At 41.1% G+C, this 17,888-nt stretch overlaps 1 protein-coding gene across 1 annotated transcript in view; it reads right to left on the bottom strand.

Annotated features, from left to right (window-relative positions):
* Nucleotides 1-17,888, bottom strand: part of EML6 (echinoderm microtubule associated protein like 6) — a 293,843-nt gene that overhangs the window by 73,439 nt on the left and 202,516 nt on the right. Inside the window, exons 17-21 of the mRNA XM_003787924.3 lie at nt 10,358-10,458; nt 8,114-8,316; nt 5,565-5,676; nt 5,171-5,298; nt 1,174-1,315 (exon numbers count right to left, since the gene is read on the bottom strand). Of these exons, the coding sequence (XP_003787972.1) occupies nt 1,174-1,315; nt 5,171-5,298; nt 5,565-5,676; nt 8,114-8,316; nt 10,358-10,458 (686 nt within the window). The remainder of the gene's footprint in view (nt 1-1,173; nt 1,316-5,170; nt 5,299-5,564; nt 5,677-8,113; nt 8,317-10,357; nt 10,459-17,888) is intronic.

The following is a 17,888-nucleotide window of genomic DNA, read 5'->3' as shown; positions in this document are numbered from 1 at the left end:
GACTGGGAGCCACACTACCTGGGTTTGAATTCAGTTTCATAACTTGCTAGCTGTGCAAATTAAGTTCCCTGTGCCTCAGTTTTCTAATCTGCAAGTGGCAATAATAATGGCATTATTCACTGGGCTTCATTAAATGTGAAGGGCTAGCACAGCCTCTGGCTCGGCCATACTAGCCGCCCCCACTGCGTTGCCGCTGTCTTGATATCTGTGTCTTACTCCCCTAGAAAAGACTCTCTCTACTTAAAAAACTACTCAGTGCAAATATTCTGGGCCAGACCCCTGTCTCTTCCTCTCCTGTCTTCGGGACTTTTGAGCCTGGGGCCTTACAACACCTTTTTGATGAAGTGATTCTGGGCAGATCTCCCCTGAGCCTCTGCGGCACCTTGTTTGTGTCAGATTACCTTCAGTCCATCCCTCCCCATTTCCTGGTCACCCTTTCCACACCTGCTTTGTGCCCAAAGCTGGCCTGCGTGGACCACGTCAGTAGGCTCCCTTGTCCTCTCGTCCGGTATGTCCAAGGGGAAGCGTGGACAGCAGACTGGAGGGACGGAGGCAGGGTGAGGAGGTTGGGGGATTCATTCTCCTCGCCATCTCCTGCAGGGTCACACCGCATGCTGCCCTGTCCCTTATAATAGATCTATTTTTAGATGCGCCTCAAATTACCCAGCTCGAATGGACCTTCAGGAGCTGGGACTCTGTTCAAGTTGCTGTCCATCTCTGACACTAGAGATGGGAACTTCATCTTAGGATCTTAGTACCTGCTGCTACTCAGTAAATGTTCCCCAAAATCTGTGCTTCTCAGTATACCTCTTGGGCTTCATATTAAATGTTGTTTCTCCATATAACTGACTTTTGTTTTTCAATAATAATTTCTGGAGACCATTAGTCACAAAGACAAACCACCTTCTTAGCAAGCTGATGAGTTTCGACTGACTCTGAAGCTGCGATGAGAACAGGAAGGACATATTGCCCCCAGGTGGCAAGTGTCTGCGCAGCGCAAGGGAAGGGAAGTGAACAGAGAGCTGGACCAGGCCAGCCTCTGGAATAATCCTACCTGTGCTCAGTTCTGACATGCAGCAGGTGCTCTCAGTAAATATTAGTTGTATTCATGAATAGATGCAACCCATTCTGTTGCTTGTAAATACATTCACAGATGCTCTGAGGGCTACGTACCTTTTTTGAGTTTCCGTACCGCCAGCATACGGTGCTGGGCAGATAATTCCCAGATCCGAAGTGTTTTATCATCGCTTACTGTTGCACAGATGGGCAGGAGAGGGTGAGCAGCCAGCCCCCACACTTCCCCTTCCATGTGCCCCTGTGGGAGAGGAAAAAGGGCAATATAAGCTCGGCTCTGCTTCCGGGCCAGCTCCTCCTTGGCCTGAGAGCATCCCAACAGGTACACACACAAATCAACACAGTTGGAGCTTCCTTTACCCAAAATGATCACACTAAATAATTGTTTTCATTTGAACTTGAATCTACACCTAGGCCTACAGAATGCCAAATCGTTCATCTGGAAAGCAAAACCTGGGCTCTTTGCTTAGTAGTTTTATTTTATATGACGCCAAACATCTTCTTACTTAGAAACATCCAGGTGAATGGTGAAATACCCTCATTTTATCCTGCTTGATGCTGAATAAACACAATATATGTACCTCTTAGAAAAGCAGCTTGATCATAAGGACACAAACTGCTTCTTTCAATAAAATCGTATTCTAAAAGTCGTGGGTACCGCCTGTCTTTGCGATAACAGTGTTCTCATTATTTATGCAGCTTTAGTCCTTTGAATGCATAGCATACTGGTAAAGCAGAAATAAAGAGCAGGATTTGCATTTCCAGTGTCCTAGGTGTAGAGCACCTGTTCACAAATTGGTCTATCCACACGCCACACTGAACATCAGAGACCAGGGAGGTGCTGGACGTGCACTGGACCAGTTCTGTATGCTTATAGCTTATCACACATGCACTCGGCTGGCTTAAAATAATGAACAATTAAGAAGGAGAAAATGACTTTGATTCTTATAATTTATCACTCAATAATGCAGTGTAAAGAAGAGTTTATTTAGTGCTGCAGAGCAATAAAACAGACCCAATTATTTACTGAATTTCTGCTTTTAATGGTTAATTATAAAAACGTTTTGCTTAGTCAAGCAAAAAGGAAGACCACACACAGGCATCTGAAAGGTGTTTGTAGCTGGAATGCTCTGGGGGAACAGGTGGCTTTCCAAAGAGAAATTGGGTGATTCCAATTTAACTGGGAAGCTACTTGAACAAAACAGTAATTGGGCTGAAGATGTAAAGTTCCACGTACAGCTGAAGATCTGAGAAAATGAGTGCCTGAGGGGCACACACATGGGTTTTAGATTGATTTGTTTTGGGGGCATCCTACATTCCCAGTTTTCTTCTCTTCAGAAGCCCCTCAACTTGACAGTCCTGGTCCCATCCTCCCAGACCCAGCTCTGCGCCGGGGCTCCTCTATGGACTCAGTCCCTTTGGAAGTGTGCATGAGGACAGGGTTGTTGTGGGTTCTGAGATCCTTTCAGACAACTGCTTCATTCTGCTTTCAAGATTCTATTTCCTTTATCTAATCTGATTATTTTAATGCTTGTGTGACTCAGGAATGAACAGCGAGTGAGACAGGCTAGAAGAAACTTTTGGGTTTTTACATAAAAAGACAGGGTCTTGCTCTATTGCCCAGCCTGGAGTGCAGTAGCATGAACATGGCTCACTGCAGCCTCAAAGTCCTGGGCTCAAGTGACTGCTGGCGGTCCCAGGAGGGCAGGAAGCCCTTGTTCCACTGTGCACACCACAAAGCACAGGGCTGACCTTGGCGGGAGCCCAGCAAACATCAGTGGAACTGATTAGTGGAACTACTCAGTTCCACCTAAAAGGAAACAACAAACAACAGGATGGAAGAGGAAAGAGAGACGCTGAGAAAAAAGGGAAAGAATGGGGCACTTGTAAGGAGAGAAACGGTGGTAACCAGTTCTGATCTGAAGAGTCTCCCAGCCCCACGGGCCGCCCCATGGCTCATGGGCTTTCCCACAGTAGCCACACTAGGAAATGTGGGGAGCAGACTGGTGCAGAGACAAACCTTGGTTTGAATTCCTCCTCTGTAGTTCTTAGCATGTGGTTGTGAGCAATTAACTGGGCTTTGGGTTCCTTATCTACAAAACATTTGCAACTGAGCAAATCTGTTGCAGAGATGAGAGGGAAATTTTGCACAATAGTATGGCCTGGCACATATTAGATGCTCAGGGAGTGGTAGTTGTGATTATTTTTATTACGAGAACAATGGAAATGAATACAGGAAAGAACAGAATTGTAGAGAGATAGTGAAAAGCATTTATCATTCAAGTTCACAACCTACTTAAATAAAATTACCTCAATTATGACATAATACTTGTTAAAGTGAGAAGACTTAGAGTTTAAATCTCATGATTTAAAAATCATATTACATATTACAGTATAAATCTTCTAAAATATTTAGCAATATGGCATGTATGGGATCAATCTAAAGGGGCAAACTTATGGGATTAAAAAGAAATACTTTCAATAAAATTAAATAAGACATTATGATCAGAAAGAAAGAAAAATCAGTTTGGAAGGGAATAATTAAAAAGTGAGAACAGCTGGAGAACCAGAATTCATGCCTCAAGGATGCACAGTCTCCATCCTGGCTGGTTAGAAGGTTTGTTTTAAATGCTGATTTTTTTTTTTCTTTTTAAAGTACAGATTTATTCAGGATATCCAGGGTGGGGCTTGGACATGTATAAAAATCTTGAAGTGTTCTGGGCCACGGCGTGTGTGTAGACCTATTTCCAAGGTACTGTAAATCAGAGGGACCCTCTCAGCAGGACTCTGGGGTTCACCCCGACCACAGCAAGCCTGCAGGCCCAACTCAGATCAAGGGAAGGAGAGGCAATAGCTTCCCTGGACCCACAGAATCCCACTGCATACTCTTCTTACTCCAACTACTCCAACTTCTGAACACACATCATTCATCCCTCCCTATACTCCCTCTGCCTAGATATATGGTCCATCTGTCACCAAACAGGACCTACTCACCTTCCCATCCCACATGCCTCACCCCGAGGGGAGACGTTATTATTTCTTTCTCCTTGAGGATTCTGATGATGTTTATTTTAACTTGATTTTGCCTAAATCTGACTCTTGAGGGGAGAGGCAGGTAAAGGGCAGTTCATGTGTTTATGTGAGTCAAGGCTGAGACTAGAGCTCCCGCACAACCCCAAGAAGTGCTCACATGTTTGGTGTGGAGGAAGCACGTAGCGTGTCTTGTTAGTTTTATGGATGGACAGATCAAGAGGACATGCACCTAAGGTGCTTCCTCCATACTTGGACCTGATGTAAATGATGAGATTCTGGACTTGGAGCAGGTCCTCTAACTGGCTACGTCTCCTGAGGACTGGGCAAGGGTATTTTGCGGTGTAAATGATAGCAATAATTGGTGGCCAGAGTGGACCATGAAGGACAGACTCTCGACTGATGTGGCCCTCACGGCCCTCCTGACTTCCACACTGTTGCGTGTCACTTCCCTTCAAACAGGGCATGACCCATGGCTTGTTTCTAACCAACAGAATACGGCGAAGGTGATGGAATGTTCGTGCTTAGAGGTGTATGATGATGTGATTATGCTAGAGAAGACTGTGGTGTCTGTTTTTTCCACTCTTGCTACGTTTGTGGAAGCAGGCAGCTATGCTGGGCAGCCCCTATGTAACAAGAAACTGGGGGCAGCCTTTAGCAGCTGAGGTGGCCTCTGGTCAGCCCCCAGCAAGAATAAAAACCCTTGGTCCTATGATGATAAGAAACTGAATTCTGCCAACAATCTCAGCTGTGCGTCAGTCCTATAACCACAAGGAACTGAATTTGGCCAGTAACCTCAGTTGACCCTCAGATGAGACTGCAACCCTGGCCTTTACTGGCCTTGCAGAACCCTGAGCAGAAGATGCTATTGGGCTATGCCACTCCTGATCTACAGAAACTGTGACATAATAAACATGTGTTGTTTTAAGCTGCTACATTTGTTGCAATTTGTTATAACAAGAAGTAACCAACTCAACACTTGCATCACAGACAGTGCCTCCTTAAATTTTGTGCCCTAAGCATCCCCTTTGCCTCTCCCACTCCCAGCCCTCATAGAACACAGCACCTGAATGAGCAGTGTCATTGGGCCACTCTTATCAATTTCCAGAATCTCTCCATTTTTGGTTCCCACCAGGATATGTCCATGTCCCAAAGTGATGGCGCGAATTGAAGGATTATCTTCCAAAAGCAAACCTGCGAGTGAGGGGAGATGTTTGATATTTAATCGAACAATAACAAAAGAGACTGATTATCAGTATAAATTTGACTTTTATAGTTCCAAAGTACTAGGTACTAGGCAGTCAATGATCCTCGACAAAGAGGATCACATTCAGGGGCAAAGAGCTCTGAGCGTGAGAGAAGAGAAAGAATTGATTTGTAATAGTTTTCCAAGAATGCTAGCACTATCATCTCCATCCCCGAGAACAGAAAGATTTCTATTGCATATTTCAGAATGGCACCTTTTGAGCTAGTTGACAATGCTGCTCTTTTAATGGCATAAGTCTTCAAGCATCTTTCAAACATATCATCCCAGAGCTCCACGATTCCATCCTTTCCACCTGTTACAAAGCCCTGTGAAGGCATACATGGTAGGCATTACACACACATCAAACTGGCCAGTGACCCACGCAGCCCCGAGAGGGTTCCCCTAAGGGAGAGGCAGCTCTGGGATGGTTACCTATTTCAAACACTATATGAGACTGGAAAATCTTTTATGGTAAGAACATTTGACATAAAATATTTTCTGGAAGCATCTCTCCCCCACCTTCCCAGCAGGATTAAACACATTTTCATTGTGTCCACTGCACTCTCCTCAGGACACGAGTTCCTATGGCACAGGGGCAGCCCCCCAACCTAGCAGAGCTTCTGGTTCCTCATATGCTCCTACATTATGAATTGGGATTAACAGGATTAAGATCACAATTTAAAATTATTGTTAAATGAGAAAGGAAAAAAACCATCATTATTTAAGAGTAACTTAGGTACTCAGTATAACAAAACTATTCCATTATTTTGTTCAATGGACATCAGATTCCACAATAATTAAAGCCCAGATTAATTTTTACAAAACCTGGAAAGTAAAAAGCTTAACATGTTGGACTTTTTTTTTTTTTTTTTTAACTGAATAGTGATCTTCATTCTTGTTCTAAGTTTGTGACTTTTTGGCTTTTCTAGTTTTCCCTTCTGGCAATTTATCATATATACCAATTGTTCTTGGAAGAGGTCTTTGTTTGTTTGTTTGTTTGTTTTTAAGAAAAATACTGAGTGATTCATTGTTTTCTCCAAAATTTTTAATTTGAGCATTTCAATGAAATTTACAAGGAAATAATATTTTGAAGTACATTATATTAAATGGCCTTATTATAGAAGTTGTACCCAGAGAAATTTAATCCCAAAATTAAATAAATGTACCATATTATATTGTGATACTGTGTTTCCTCAAAAATAATACCTACCCCCCAAATAAGCCCTAACAGTATTTCTATGCATTTGTTAAATATAAGCCTTACCCTGATAATAAGACCTAGTGATGGGCATGGCTATGCATTTCAGTGCGGAGAGGAAGACATCCCCTGAAAATAAGCCCTAGGGTGTCTTCTTGAGAAAAAATAAATATAAGACAGTGTCTTATTTTCAGGGAAACACGGTAGCTTTGTCTTTCCCCAGGATATTTGCAGCTTCACTTACCACACAAGAGCATTTAAACAAGTTCTCATGTCTACTTTCAGGCCTACAGAAATTCTTAATTCTGCTTTAATCTTTTCTAACATTTGCAGTTTAACCAAAAACATGTTTGCCAGTAATGGCACTTAACCATTAGATGTTAGATGCACAACCATTACACTTGCACATCTAAGAACCTACTTTTGTGGTGGGCTAAACAAATTTACCAGGGGACAGGTAAATGAAAAATGAGGCTTGGCTTAGCTAGATGTTCTGGGTTACTTAGACTGGAAGTCAGAAAGCACAGATGAACTGGTACCACCAAATAAACCTTGGTATTTGCTGGCAAGTTGCTTGAAGAAGGTGTTTCAATGGCATGGAAGGCATGATGGTGTAAATGTTTGTTCTCTCCAAAATTCATGTTGCAATTTAATTGCCATTGTAACAGTATTGAGAGATGGGACCTTTAAGAGGTGGTTAGGAGTCTTAAAAGAGTTGGGGCCCTCATGAATAGGTATTGGCATTCCTGCAATAGCAGGTTCATCATAGAAGGTGAACTTGGCCCCCTCTCACTCTCTTCCCTTCCACCTTCTGCTCTGGGATGGTGCAGCAAGATGGAAGCCCTTGATCTTGGGCTCCCCAAACTCCAGAACTGTGAGCTAATAAATTGTTCCTTATAGATGACCTAGTTTCAGGAATTCTGCTATCACAGCAAAAATAGACCAAGACAGAAGATAAGTGAACACTGCAAGGAATACTGCAAGGTAGGTGGCCAGACTAGAGCAATGAGGGGCTGGGGCAGAAACACGGCCGGTGAACACACTTCCCTCTAACCCTCTTGCTAAAGCTGACCCTGTCTACACAGGAGCAAACCGGTTATGAATATGACTTCTGGCCATAACAAACTGACACATGGGACAGTAATCTAACTACTTGGAAATTCAGGTCTCTGCTCATTTTACCCCCAAGGAGGAAAACAGCGCTGAACTACTTCTCAGTGCCCTTCTGTTCCTACGTGTTGACATTGATCCTGACACTTCTGAAGGGGCCCTGCCTAGGGAGAGCCAGGAAAAGCAAGTGTGAAAAAAGCTGAGAGAGACTGCATACAAAGAAACAACTATACACCCTCAATGAATCCCCAAATTAATAAAAAACAAGCAACAAAGAAACAACTCTAAACAGAAGGGACTAGAACATGTGTGTGTTCTTCTCCCTCTCTCCCCTCTGCTGAGTTTCATGACAGGACTGTTTTTAGTCACAGGTATTCCCTTGGGAGCCTTCCTAAGACTGTCTTCTAATTTTAGGAAGCTGATGAGGAAAATGAATTCTGAGAAACAAGCCATACCTTATCCAATGCGTACATAGCAAACACAGGACCGTCGTGAGCTTTCACCGTCTTTAGCAGCAGAATGTCTTTCCAAATAAAAATGTCTCCAGTAGCAGCTCCTGAGAACACTAGATCTTCCATTCGCCCGTAAGAAACACACATCATTGTTTCCAATTTTCCAACACTTCCAAAAGTTCCTCTTTTAGAGATGAAGCCTCCACCTGGAGTAGACCAAGAATATTTATTAAAAAGAATTAATTGACAACTTTCTATGAGCATGTAGATAATGAAAAACTTGGTGCACCTATTAAACGCATTACTTGAACTGTGGTATATGTATACCATAAAATAATATTCAGCCATAAGAATGATGGGGACTTTACATCTTTTATATTAACCTGGATGGAGTTGAAACATATTCTTCTTAGTAAAGTCTCACAAGAATAGAAAAGCAATTATCCAATGTAGTCAATACTACTATGAAGCCAGCAGATGATCTAATACACACCCACATAAAAGAAAAAAATCAATTCAAGTTTGGGGGAGGGGGAATGAGGAATGAGGTGGAGGGGAGGAGGGGGGATTGGTGTGCTCCCACTTAATGGGCATAATGTCAGGGTATACAGCACACGTCTTGGGGACGGGACACAACTCTAAGACAGGGTGACCAGATTTTAACATTGGTAAGGCGGGACAACGTGGCCAGGGGGCAGGGCAGGGCAGGGCCTGACAATGCAAACTTTGATAAGCAGTTCTCGATAATCACTTCTCAGCAATTATTTGTTATTACAGTTTAACATTATAAAATTATCAAAAATAATATAAAACTCGTATTCTGGCAAAATAGCCACATGGCAGCCGAAAACCATATATTCCCTTCTTGTTCTCCTGCCCGTTCGTGCATTCTTTCCAAAAATCAGGACTTTTTAAAAATGCCGCAGGAGGCGGGACAAATTGTTGGAAAGCAGGACTGTCCCGCCAAAAGCGGGACGTCTGGTCACCCTACTCTAAGAGGAGGAACTTTACCTAACAAATGCAAACATTGCAATCTAGTTGTCTGTGTCCTTACATTAATCTGAAATTAAAAAGTCATTTGTATACACAAAGAACGGAGAGCAGCATAAAAACATCAGGGGATCTCTCATTCACTCATTCATTAACTCAGTGTTTACTGAATCCCTATTGTGTGGTGGGCCTCATGCTCAGTGCAGGGACAGGAAGATGACAAGAGCATTTCTGTCTTCACGGAGCCTGGGGTGTGGCTGGAAAGAAGACTCAGTTTGCATCTCAGTCCCTGCATCTAATCAAGGCTCAGTGTAAGTTCTATGCCAGACAGAGGGAGGAATGAGTAAGTGCCTGGGGGATTAAGGAAAGTCTTCATGAATACAGACCAGAAAGAATAAAAACAGTACCAACCGCAAATGTAAAATGTAAGAATATCATACGTGTTCTGCCTCAATTTTTATCACAGCAATTTTGGGGTGAGAAAAACAAATTGTTCCATAGGAGAAGGTAGCACTTTGTACCGTTGTACAAAGCATCAGATTTCTTCCTTAGACTTTCACAGTTCCTCGCAGCTTCATTCAAGATAACTACAGGCTGGCTCTCCAGACACACGGGGTGGCATTATCCTTTCTTTGAAAGCCAAACGCCTTACAGCAGTACCTTATCTACATTTTGGGCATAGGAGACTGAGCCTGGTACAAAAGCTGCTAGTAGGAGTTCAGGAACAATCGCCATCATGGGTCTAGCTTATTGGTGAGAAGGCTAAGACTCTCTTCCATGCTTTGCCATGCTTATTCGCTCAACATCATCATCACCATTATATCCACAAATATTTACTTGGACCACTTACTGTGTGCAGAGTCATGTGGAGTTCACGTGCTAAATTCAGTGACAGATAAAGGAACCTTCAAAATATTGAAAATGGTATTTACCCAAAGAGATTATTTCCTGCTCAGTCGTCCGACATAATTACTACTTTCAGAACAGATGACTAAATGCAAAAATAATTATTTTCACAGCACAACACTTTCCAAAGCTTTCTAGACACCGATGAATATGCATAGCACGTAGAGAACTCTAAGTTTCACAGCTTAGATGTTAAGCAGTCCTGAGTGAATTTGGAAGAGGATTTTTTAAGGCATGTTTTTATTTTAGACTGCCAAGACAAGCCAGGTAGTGGCAGTTCTTTGTCTTTTTCTCCTCCTTGGCTGGGGCAGAGTTCCGGACCATGTAAGTGATAAACCCAAATGACAGTACCTGCTTGTTGCCAGAATTTGATGTGCTTTATCCCAACTGTAACCAGTCTGTCAACATGGTGTGGGTTACACTTTACCACAAATATCTTATCTTTATGTCCTCTGTAAGAGACAAACAGGAAACACAATTCTAGTTCGGATAGAAGGACTGATCGAGAGTTTTATTAAAAGCATGCACTTGGTCTTTCATTCAGCACATCTAACAGGATAACTAAATTAGAACATGATTTAAAATACATACGGGGTCAACATTAAAATAATGAGTTTTGCCTTCCCTTTGAAGTTTAAACCTTCCCTTCTTACCCTAAGATTACTGCCAAAGTCTACTTACTTATGTTTCAAAACATTAATGAAATACTTTAAACATATCATAATGTATCCATAAGACTAATGGCACTACTGTAGAATTGCAAGTAATTCTTGAGATATAGTGATCTTGTGCAAAAGAGAAGACACAGCAATAGTATTTAACAGGAAGCTTCCAACGTACCACGCTTGTTGTGGAAGCTATCGCTTTGGGTTAAAGGGATTTGGGGGTAGAAATGTATTCATTAAAAATTGTAGCCCCTCACTCGCAGCCATGGAGAGAGAAAGGATGTCGTCTACAGATTCAAGGCACTTCGGGCTGTTGCACCGTCAGAAATGTAGAGGTCCAAGCCAAGGGGCAGGAGGACAAACGCAAAAGTAAGGACAGATTGTAGACCTGGTGTATCACGGTGCCAGGGAAATTTCTTTTTTAGAGTACAGAGTCATCACATTAGAATCTAAGGATTTCCTGGTCTTAATGGACTATCTGATCATCTTCTCTAGCATATCAGGGCAGTTTTCACTATGTAAACGAAAAGCAATTTTTAAAGGAATTCCATTGGTCAATCTCCTTTGTGAATATAGATACAAAAATCTTAAATATTAGTCAAATAGAATCCAAAAGCATATTAAAAATAATATGTTAGGCCAGGTGCAGTGGCTCATGCTTGTAATCCTAGCACCCTGGGAGCCTGGGGTGTTGTGGCAGGCGCCTGTAGTCCCATCTATTCAAGAGGGTAAGGCAAGAGGATTGCTTGAGCCCATGAGTTTAAAGTTGCTGTGAGCTATGAAGCTACAGCACTTTACTGAGGGTGACAGAGTGAGAGACTCAATCTCAAAAAAAAAAGTTAGGACCAAATGCTAGGAATGGTTCAATATTGAGGAATCAAATCATATTCATCATATTAATATATATAAGAATAAAAATCATCATTTTCACAGATGCTAAAAATGTCTTTGACAAAAATCTAAGATGTACTTGTGATTTTAAAAAAACCTCCAATGAACACTTAGGACAGTAGGAATCAAAGGAGGCTCCAGACTTGGCCTTTAAACATTCATATTTCCCTGTACTCCCTGCCATTAAGAAATGCAGAATTTATGCAACAACTACACACAGGCTGGCTCTCTAGACATGCTGTGTGTCATTCCCTTTCTTTAAAGGCAAAACGTGTTGGACCAGTAGCTTGTTCGTGCCGTGTGTGTGCAGGCCTGCACATGTGAACCCAGAAATTCAGATTCTTACTTAATGGAATTCCCAATAAAGTCGAGAACACCGCTGTCATTTAACATTGTATTGATCATATTAACTAATGCCAAGTAAATAAGATTTTAAAAATGAAAGGCAGAAGAGCTGGAAAGGAAGAGGTAAAATGATTTCTATTCACAGAGGATTTGGTTATATGGCTAGGAAGTTTTAAAAGAAAATAATTCTAAAACGACTACAAATAAGATATTTTAGTAAAGTTACAGTATATAAAATTGAATACAGAAGCCATAATAATAAAAAATAAAATGGAAGACAGGACGCTTCTTATAAACAATAAAAATATAAATGAACAAACTTAACAAAAATATGCAATATGTATTAATGAGGAGAGAAAATAAACCCCTCACACTGTAAGATAAAAAAGTAGACTTTAGAAAAAGTAATCATATCTCACGTTCTTGGATAGGAAAACTTAATCCTAAAGATGTTGATTCTCTCTTAACTTTACAAATTCAACTTAATTCCAAGAGAAAGATCATTGGGAGTTTGTCTTTTAATCTGGAGTTAGACACCTTGATTTAAAGTTCTCACAGAAGAATAAACCAACAGCAATGGCCAGGAAAATTCCAAAGAAGAGCCAAGTTGAAAGAATAGCTCTCCTGGATACTAAAACAATTTATGAAGGTTCTAATTAAAACAACGCGGTATCTGTGTATGAGTTGACTGACAAACCAATGGCAAAACAGAAAATCCAGGCCCAAATGAATATGAAATGCAGTATACGATAATGACAGTCTCAAGTCAAGATGAACTTTTAAAATAAATGTTTGACACCAAATGCTGCTAGGCTGTGGAGTGACAGGAATGCTTATTAACTGCTGGCGGGAATGCATAATAGTATAGCTACTCTGCAGGACACTTGGTCAGCTTCCTACAAAACTAAACCTGCTCTTACCATACAACCCAGCAATTGTGGTGTTTGGTGTTTCCCTAAATGAGTTGAAAGCTTACATCCACACAGAGCCCTGCACACGGATGCTTACAGCAGCTTTCCTCATAACTGCCAACACTGGGAAGCCACCCTGATGTCCTTCAGCAGGTTAACAGATAAACTGTGGCACATCCTGACAACAGAATATTATTTCGCTTTACAAAGAGAGGAACTACCGTGCCATGAAAAGACATGGAGGAAACGTAAACAGATGTGATCAAGTGAAAGAAGCCAACCTGGAAAGACTACATGCTGTGTGGTTCCTACTAGACGACATTCTGGAAAAGGCCAAACTGTGAAGACAGTACAACAATTAGTGACTTCCAGAGTGTATGGGAGATGGAGGGATGAGGAGATGAACAGGTGGAACACAGGACTTCTCGGGTGGTGAAACTCTTCTGTGTGATGCTTTTATGGTGGATACATATGTGTATTGATATACACATCTGTCAAAACTCAAAGGGTGTATTCCACCAAGGGTCAACCCTAACATAAACTATGGGCTTTGGGTGATCATGTGTCAAGGTGGGTTCACCAGCTATAGCAAATGGACCACACTGGTGCAGGATGGTGATAGCAGGGAGGCTGTGCATTTGTGGAGGCAGGGAGGACATATTTAAAAAAAAAATCTATTTAAGGAAAAAATAAATGATGTTCGCAACACTGTGATAGCCATGGGGAAAAGGTATGAAGTTGGACCTGCTCCCCATAATAGATACTAGAACAGATTCCTAACAATCTGGAGATATAAATGTACAAAATGAAGCTGCAGAAAATTAAAAGAAATTACAGAAATCACTTTCTAACGAGAATAAGCAATACTTTTCTAATGATGACTCAAAGTCTTGAAGCGGTAGAAGAAAAACAAACTTGGCCATGTGAAAATAAAAACCTTTGCCTGAAGAAAAACACCACAGGAAATTCAAAAGATGACTGACAAACTGGGGAAAGTGTCTGCAAGCCGTAGACAAGCTACAGGACAAATAATCCTAATGTTCAAAAATCCCACTGCCTTTGTGAACTGTGTTTTAGAGAAATCAAATGGTTCATAAGGGAAAATTCTTATTTATAGAGGAATTCCAGGTAATATGAAGAATGACAGTAGTAGAAAATTATCATTTTCAATCCCTAATTAAGTAATCGATTTAGCTGGCAGTTGTCAATGGATATGACCATTCTTTAGAAAATGCATTGACAGGAAGTCATAGAATGAAAGACCAGGCTGATACTACTGCAGCCCTCCAATGAGCTGAGTATTACTAAAAGTAGGACAACCAGACATTTTGGGTAGTGGTTACCAAGGGGGGAATGCTGGGAAAGTTGTCCACCGTGGTGGACATCCTACCAGTGACATCGCTTAGAGTCATCAGCTAATAAAACAATCAGAATAATAGAAAGCAATCTGTCTTTCAGCTTAGCTTTTTATTATTTTAAAACTGTCTATAGATAATACGCCCCTATTGTGTGTCCCTGGGAGGGACCACTCCCATATCCCTCCGACCTCTGGTACAACACTAATTTCTAACTCTTCTCAGTGATGTGACAGGAAGTACCTATGAAATGTTCTTGCCTAAAAATTGAATATTTGTAAATCATGTATCTGATAAGAGACATGTATTCTGAATATATGAAAAACTCTTAGAACTAAAAAAAAAAGAGAGACAAATAACCCTATTAAAAAGTGAGCAGTGTGCCTGAATACATATTCCTACAAATATATAATTGGCCAGTCAGCACATGAAAAAATGTTCACCATCATTATCCATTCAGAAAATGAAAATCGAAACCACAATGAGATACTACCTCACACTGGTGAAGGATGTAGTAAAATCAGACTTCCTATAATAAAAATAGAACCTGCAGCCGCTGAAAAATATTTTGTCAGTGTCTCGAATGCTAAACGTAGTTACGTGTAGTTATATGACCCTACAATTCTACTCGTAAGTATATACCTTAGAGAAATAAAATATATATTTACTCAAAACCTTGTAAACAAGTGTTCACAGCAGTATTTTGTTATAACAGCCAAAAAGTGGAAACAACCCAAATATCTATCAATTGATGAATGAATAAAATGTGGCATGTCTATACAATGAAATGTTACATGGTGATACAAAGGAATGAGGTTCTGATCAATGCTATGACATAGATGAACCTTTAAAAATTATGCTAAGTGCAGGAAGGCAGTCATAAAGGGCCAAAAATGTATACACATTTTAAGAAAAAAACTGTATTAAAATATTGTGACAATATCTACCAATAACAAAAGATGAATACAAGTCATGTTTGAGCACCTCTTGTAAGGTGACTTTGGTGTTACAATTTTAACACAGATTTATCCTTTCTTAAAATGTCTATATGCTTTTTGGGCACCCTCGGCATTGTGTAATTCCAGTCATGTGAAATGTTCAGGATGGGCAAATCCACAGACAGAGGGCGGATTAGTTGTAACAGGTAGGTTGTTTTTTTTGGGGGGGTGGGGGATGAAAATGTTCTGGAATTTGACTATAGTGATAATCACATAACTCTGTAAATGTACTAAAACCCACTGTACAGTGTACTTTTAATGGGTGATCTGTATCATGTGAGAAAAGTAAATCCCGCTCAGCGCAGTGTGAGTTCTGTGAAGTATGCAAACTGTACCAGGCCCAGAGAGGCTGCTGGCACCTTCCTCCCACCCCACCCCACACCCAGCAGGGGACAACTGCTCAAAGGCATTTTGTTCCTGACTAGCGGCCTCGCCTATTATTTCATGTTCCTGGAATCTGGGATGCAAAGAACAAGGTACAGCCAATAATAGCTTACGTTATTTTCATGTCAATTTTTTTTGGTAAACAACATAGGAACTGCCTTTTCTTTTCCTTTAAAAACCCACTTGTAATTGCTGCTAATCATATATAGCATATATTGAGGGCAACTTGAATTTATGGCCCAAATAAACTCTCTACATACATTAATTTTTTTTTTTTTTTATTGGCTAGAGCTGGGTTTGAACCCGCCACCTCCGGTATATGGGGCTGACGCCCTACTCCTTTGAGCCACAGGCGCTGCCCCTCTACTTACATTAATTTTACCTCAGTTTTTTCCTTTAGGTTGACATATGTGAATTATTTATCAATAAAATGATTTAAAAAAACACCAAATGTGAATCTAATCAAGCCCAATTACCATTTATAGGAAATGCGGGGGAATGTCTGAAATGGTTTCATGAAGAATCAAGTCTAGAATGTGAAACATTCCATAGGTCAAACGATCTAGTGCATCCATGGCATTAAAAAGGTCGCATGGGAAATGCAATAAAATCAAAGAGACTTAAGAGAAGATAACACCTCAACATAATGTATGGGCCTTGTTTAGGTGCTTGTTTGAATCAACCAACTCTCAGCCCTGGGACAATGAGAAATGTTTGAGTATGAATTGGATAATAGATAAAAGAAGTAAATTACCATGGCTTGAGTTGTAATAATGACTGGCTTAAAAAAATATGCCTTTTCAGTTAGACATGCCTAAGGAAGTACACACAGGGCAAATGACATGTCTTGAATGTCCTTTAAAAGATTCTTGCAATAAGAAAATGAGGGAGGAAGAAAGAGTATGCACGATTTGTAGAATGCTGATCATTGTTGCAGCTGGAAGATGGGACAGGAGACTCATACTGTTCCCTCTACTTTTGTGTAACTCTGACAATTTCCACCATAAAAAGCTTAAAGATGGCTCGGCACCTGTGGCTCAGTGGTTAGGGCGCCAGCCACGTGCACCAAGGCAGGCAGGTTTCAACCTGACCCAGGCCTGTTAAACAACAATGACAACTGCAACAAAAAAATAGCTGTGTGTTATGGTGAGTGCCTACAGTCCCAGCTACTTGGGAGGCTGAGGCAAGACAATAGCTTAAGCCTAAGAGTTAAAGACTGCTGTGAGCTGTGAGCTGTGAAGTCACAGCACTTTACCTAGGGAGACATACTGAGACTCTGTCTCAACAAAAAAAGAAGGTTAAAGAAAAGCACAGAGTGTCTCCTGACCCACTATAGATATGAGCCTACAGGGAGAGGCAGGGGAGACAGGGAATTGATTTGGGGGCTCTCTCTCTTTGGAAGTTAGAAGCAAACATAGACACTATAGCCACAAAACATTGCTGGACATATCAGGAACAATTAGGACAGAGAAAAAGTTGTAGACACGAGAAAAGAGAAAATGTGCTTAACATCAAGAAGAGACGTGAACCAGATAACCATAAAAGGCATTAAGCACAAAGGTCTTCTTGATTGAGGAAAATCCCCACAGACTCTAAACCATTAATATATGCTTTAGAGAGAAGAGGCCACAGAAAATGAGAATGAAAATTAAGAACTGACACAATAGATTGCATTTCCTAGAGATAGGAGAAAATGGTTTTGCTTGTATTCATCTACACAAACATTTAGAAAAACCTTTTTTGAGGGAATTTCTTGGTTTTCATCTAATATGTTAGTGTCAAACAAACACTAATGTTTTTTCTCTTGTGGTAAAAGTTCTAAACTGGCTAATGATGGCATGAAAATGTTCAGCTAATGAAAATATCCAAATAAACACCGATGGGATACCTTTTTTTTTGGAGACAGAGTGTCGCTCTGTCACCCACAGTAGAGTGCCATGGCATCATCAAAGCTCCCAGGAACCTCAAACTCTTGGGCTTAAGTGATCTTCTGGCCTCAGCCTCCCTAGTGGCTGGGAAGCACCCACCATAACACCTGGCTACTTGTTTAGAGATGGGGTCTCGCTCTTGCTCAGGCTGGTCTTGAACTCTAAGGCACGAGCAGTGCACCTGCTTTGGCCTCCAGAGTGCTGGGATTACAGCCTGGACACCTTTTCTTTTAGACACTTGTCAAATTTGTAGGGAAGGTGCCTACGACTCACGTGTGTGTAAGAAAAACAAAGGCAAAGTGTTTCAGGTTGTAGACGAAAAGAGTAAGAAGGCAGAAGACAATTCCTCACGTCCCAGTCACAAGCAATTCAGTGTAGGGCCACGCGCACCCCCACTGGCAAGCA

The sequence above is a fragment of the Otolemur garnettii genome, unplaced genomic scaffold (genome assembly GCF_000181295.1).
Source record: "Otolemur garnettii isolate 467f Iridium unplaced genomic scaffold, OtoGar3 scaffold00024, whole genome shotgun sequence".
Lineage (NCBI taxonomy): Eukaryota > Metazoa > Chordata > Mammalia > Primates > Galagidae > Otolemur > Otolemur garnettii.
This window is presented reverse-complemented; position numbering and strand designations above follow the sequence as displayed.